Source organism: Mandrillus leucophaeus, unplaced genomic scaffold, assembly GCF_000951045.1.
Source record: "Mandrillus leucophaeus isolate KB7577 unplaced genomic scaffold, Mleu.le_1.0 Scaffold157, whole genome shotgun sequence".
NCBI lineage: Eukaryota > Metazoa > Chordata > Mammalia > Primates > Cercopithecidae > Mandrillus > Mandrillus leucophaeus.
The window spans coordinates 5,497,615-5,500,801 of record NW_012101554.1 but is presented as its reverse complement, the minus strand read 5'-3'; the positions used below and the strand labels follow the sequence as shown (position 1 = coordinate 5,500,801).

General features: G+C 46.4%; 1 protein-coding gene across 1 annotated transcript in view; it reads right to left on the bottom strand.

Moving 5' to 3' along the window:
• Positions 1-234: 234 nt before the first annotated feature.
• Positions 235-3,187, bottom strand: part of ACACB (acetyl-CoA carboxylase beta) — a gene marked incomplete at its 3' end in the record, with an annotated part of 55,938 nt that continues 52,985 nt past the window's right edge. The window contains 2 exon segments of the mRNA XM_011975598.1: positions 235-405; positions 1,027-1,236. Coding sequence (XP_011830988.1) covers positions 235-405; positions 1,027-1,236 — 381 coding nt within the window.

The window sequence follows — 3,187 nt, the reverse complement described above, 5'->3', positions numbered from 1 at the left end:
ATAATGATAAAAAGGTTAAGAAACATTTCTCTAGGTCTATGGATGCCTGAAATTGTATAAAAGATATTTTCCCAGGGAGAACTGTAGCTTTTACAGATTTCTCAAAGTGCTCTTTGGCCAGTCATTCCCCTGGGACAGTCAGCCAAGAGATGGGCGCGATGGACTAATGGGAGCAGCACATGGACCACCGACCCAGGGCGGAGAAGTCCCAAGGCCCTAAGCCCGTTTTCTCACCTGTAGCTGGGCAGCCGGCAGATTGACGTCAGCGATCATTTCCGTGCAGGGATGTTCCACCTGCAAGCGAGGATTCAGCTCCAAGAAGTGGAAGCTGCCGTCCTGGCTGTAGAGGTATTCCACTGTCCCTGCACTCACATAGCCCACGGTCTTGGCCAGGCGGACGGCACACTGTGAAGAAACAGAAAGAGGCCAAGGGCGTTCCAGAGGTCTTTTCAGGGAACTGTAAATGGTGACTATCAGTTCCTTCACCAAATGCAGACTCAGCACCTGCTATGTGTGAAATATTTTGGGACTGGCCAGGTGTGGTGGCTCATGCCTGTCACCCTAGAACTTAAGGAGGCCAAGACGGGAGGATCACTTGAGGCCACGAGTTCAAGGCCAGCCTGGGCAACATAGCAAGACTCTGTCTCTACAAAAAACAATTTTTTTTAAATTAGCCAGACATGGCGACATATTCCTGTAGTCCCAGCTACTCGGGAGGCTGAGGTGGGAGGATCACTTGAGCCCAGGAGTTACAGGCTGATGTGAACTATCATCGCACCACTGCACTCCAGCCTGGGCAATACAGTGAGACTCTGTCTCAAAAAAGAAAAGAAATATTTGGGGAGTTCACAGACCGGCTAATCCAATAAACCTGTATGATGCTGAAATCACCTCTGGAATGGGCCCTCCTCCCTCCTGTTAGGCACCCATGCCACCATCCGGCCACACTGACTGTAGAACGTTCTTCCTGACTCTGAGCTGAGACGGCTCTCTCTGAAGCTGACCCCTGGGCTCTAAGAAGTGTACCTGCTCCATGAACTCGAATATGGCCAGCGGGGCGATGGTGGCCGGTGCTTCCTCAACAATCTTCTGATGCCGCCGCTGGATGGAGCAGTCGCGACCAAACAGAGACACAGCATTCCCATACTGGTCGGCGAGGATCTGAACTTCCAGGTGACGGGCGTGCTGGGCCAGCTTCATGAGAAAGATGGGCGAGCCTGGGATCTCACTCTGTACCTGTCGGGGGAAGCAGAGCAGCCTGATCTTCATGGGGAAACCAGCTCTGGAAGCTTCTGGAAGTTCTCAGGAGAGAACATAAAATAAAGGCAGTGATGTGTTTAGGGTACTTATCCAGGACTCTGCTGATCTTTTACTTTTGTTGTCTCAAAGATATAATATTCTGTGGAGTCCTGACTCCACAGTAAGTAATAATGAGAAAGGGGCCCCAGGAGGCGGACGGCCCCAGGTGGGAAAGAACAATGAACAACTGCTTTAAGAGATGACTAATCACAAACAACCCCAGGACATAACAACCTCATAGCCCCTCCTCCAGCACCACCCTATAAAACCTCCCACCAGCCCTTGCCTCTTTGCAGACAGCCCCTTCTCGGCTGTGCTGCCTGTTGCAATCTTGCAACATATTTTCATACTTCCTCCAATAAATCTGCCTTTCTTTACCTACAATTGTCTTGGCAAATTCCCTTATCATCTGCACCACCAGCCCTAGATAGTCACTACCTGCAACATATTCTCTTTTTAAGTCAAACTTTGTGAAATGGTAAAATCTCCCCACAATCACATCCCCTAAAGATAATATATTGTTAAGAGTTTGGTGTCCAAACTGGCTTTCTTCTATGCATATAGCGACACATACAGAGAAAGTGTCTTTGAATGAAAATGGGACCAAAACACACTAATCTGTGGTTGTCTTTTTCTTCCACTTACTGCACTTTCTCAGCTAGCTCTCCTGGCTGGAATCTAAGGACAAACTTACTTCATCCTGTTAAGAGCTGAAAGGCATTGTCTTATAGGCATGTCTTCTAGAGATTCTCAAAGACAATGTGAAAAGTATTCATGCACAATGATTTCTAAGACAAATTAAGTTTAAAAAAAGTAATTTGCAATAATGTATGGGATGAACTCACGCAAAAAATAATAAAACAACTGTATGAATGTCTATGTAAAAGTATATACAGTGACAGTGCTGAAAGGAGACCCCCCTGGCAGCTGCTAACAGTGGTTACATCTGAGAAAGGAAAGTCGGAAGGTGATGGGGGAAAAGGGTTTTTCCTTTTTTATTCTTAACACATTGCTGACTTGATTGACCCTCTACATGACGAACATATTCATAGTGCACTCATGTAAGTAAAATAAAAAAGCTTGGGGGTCTGTGTGCACATGAGGGCCTGGGGTATGTGGGAACTCTCTATTCTTTCTGCTCCATTTTGCTGTGACCCTAAAACTGCTCTAATAAATAAAGCCTATTTTTAAAAAGCAAAAAAGCTTTAAAATCTGTGTGACCTCTAATGCAATATGGAATCCAGGAATGAACCCTGCAACAGGAAAGGGACATTAGTGCAAAAACTGATGAAATTCAATCTAGTCTGGAGTTTACTGAACAGAAAAGTGCCCACGTTAATCTCTTAGTTGCAAAGTTATATGAAAAATATTAACGAGTGAAACTGGGTGAAGGATAGACACGAATTTCTTGTACTGCTGCTTCAACTTGCCTTTTAATATCAAGTCTTCCCCCCACCCAAATCCCCAAAACACCTATATACTCCAACAGAGATACAGTGGTAGTGAAACTGCTGCTTTATACAACACTCACATATTATACCAAGAGTGGCATAATCAGTATAACTCCTAGAAAGCGATGTACTGATATGCGTTTGAAAGCACATGTAAAGGCTGGGTGCAGTGGCTCATGCCTGTAATCCCAGTCATTTGGGAGGCCAAGGCGGGCGGACCACAAGGTCAGAAGATCGAGACCATCCTGGCTAACATGGTGAAACCCTGTCTCTACTAAACATACAAAAAATTAGCTGGGCGTGGTGGCGGGCGCCTGTAGTCCCAGCTACTTGGGAGGCTAAGGCAGGAGAATGGCGTGAACCCGGGAGGCGGAGTTTGCAGTGAGCAGAGATCATGCCACCACACTCTAGCCTGGGCGACACAGCGAGACTCTGTC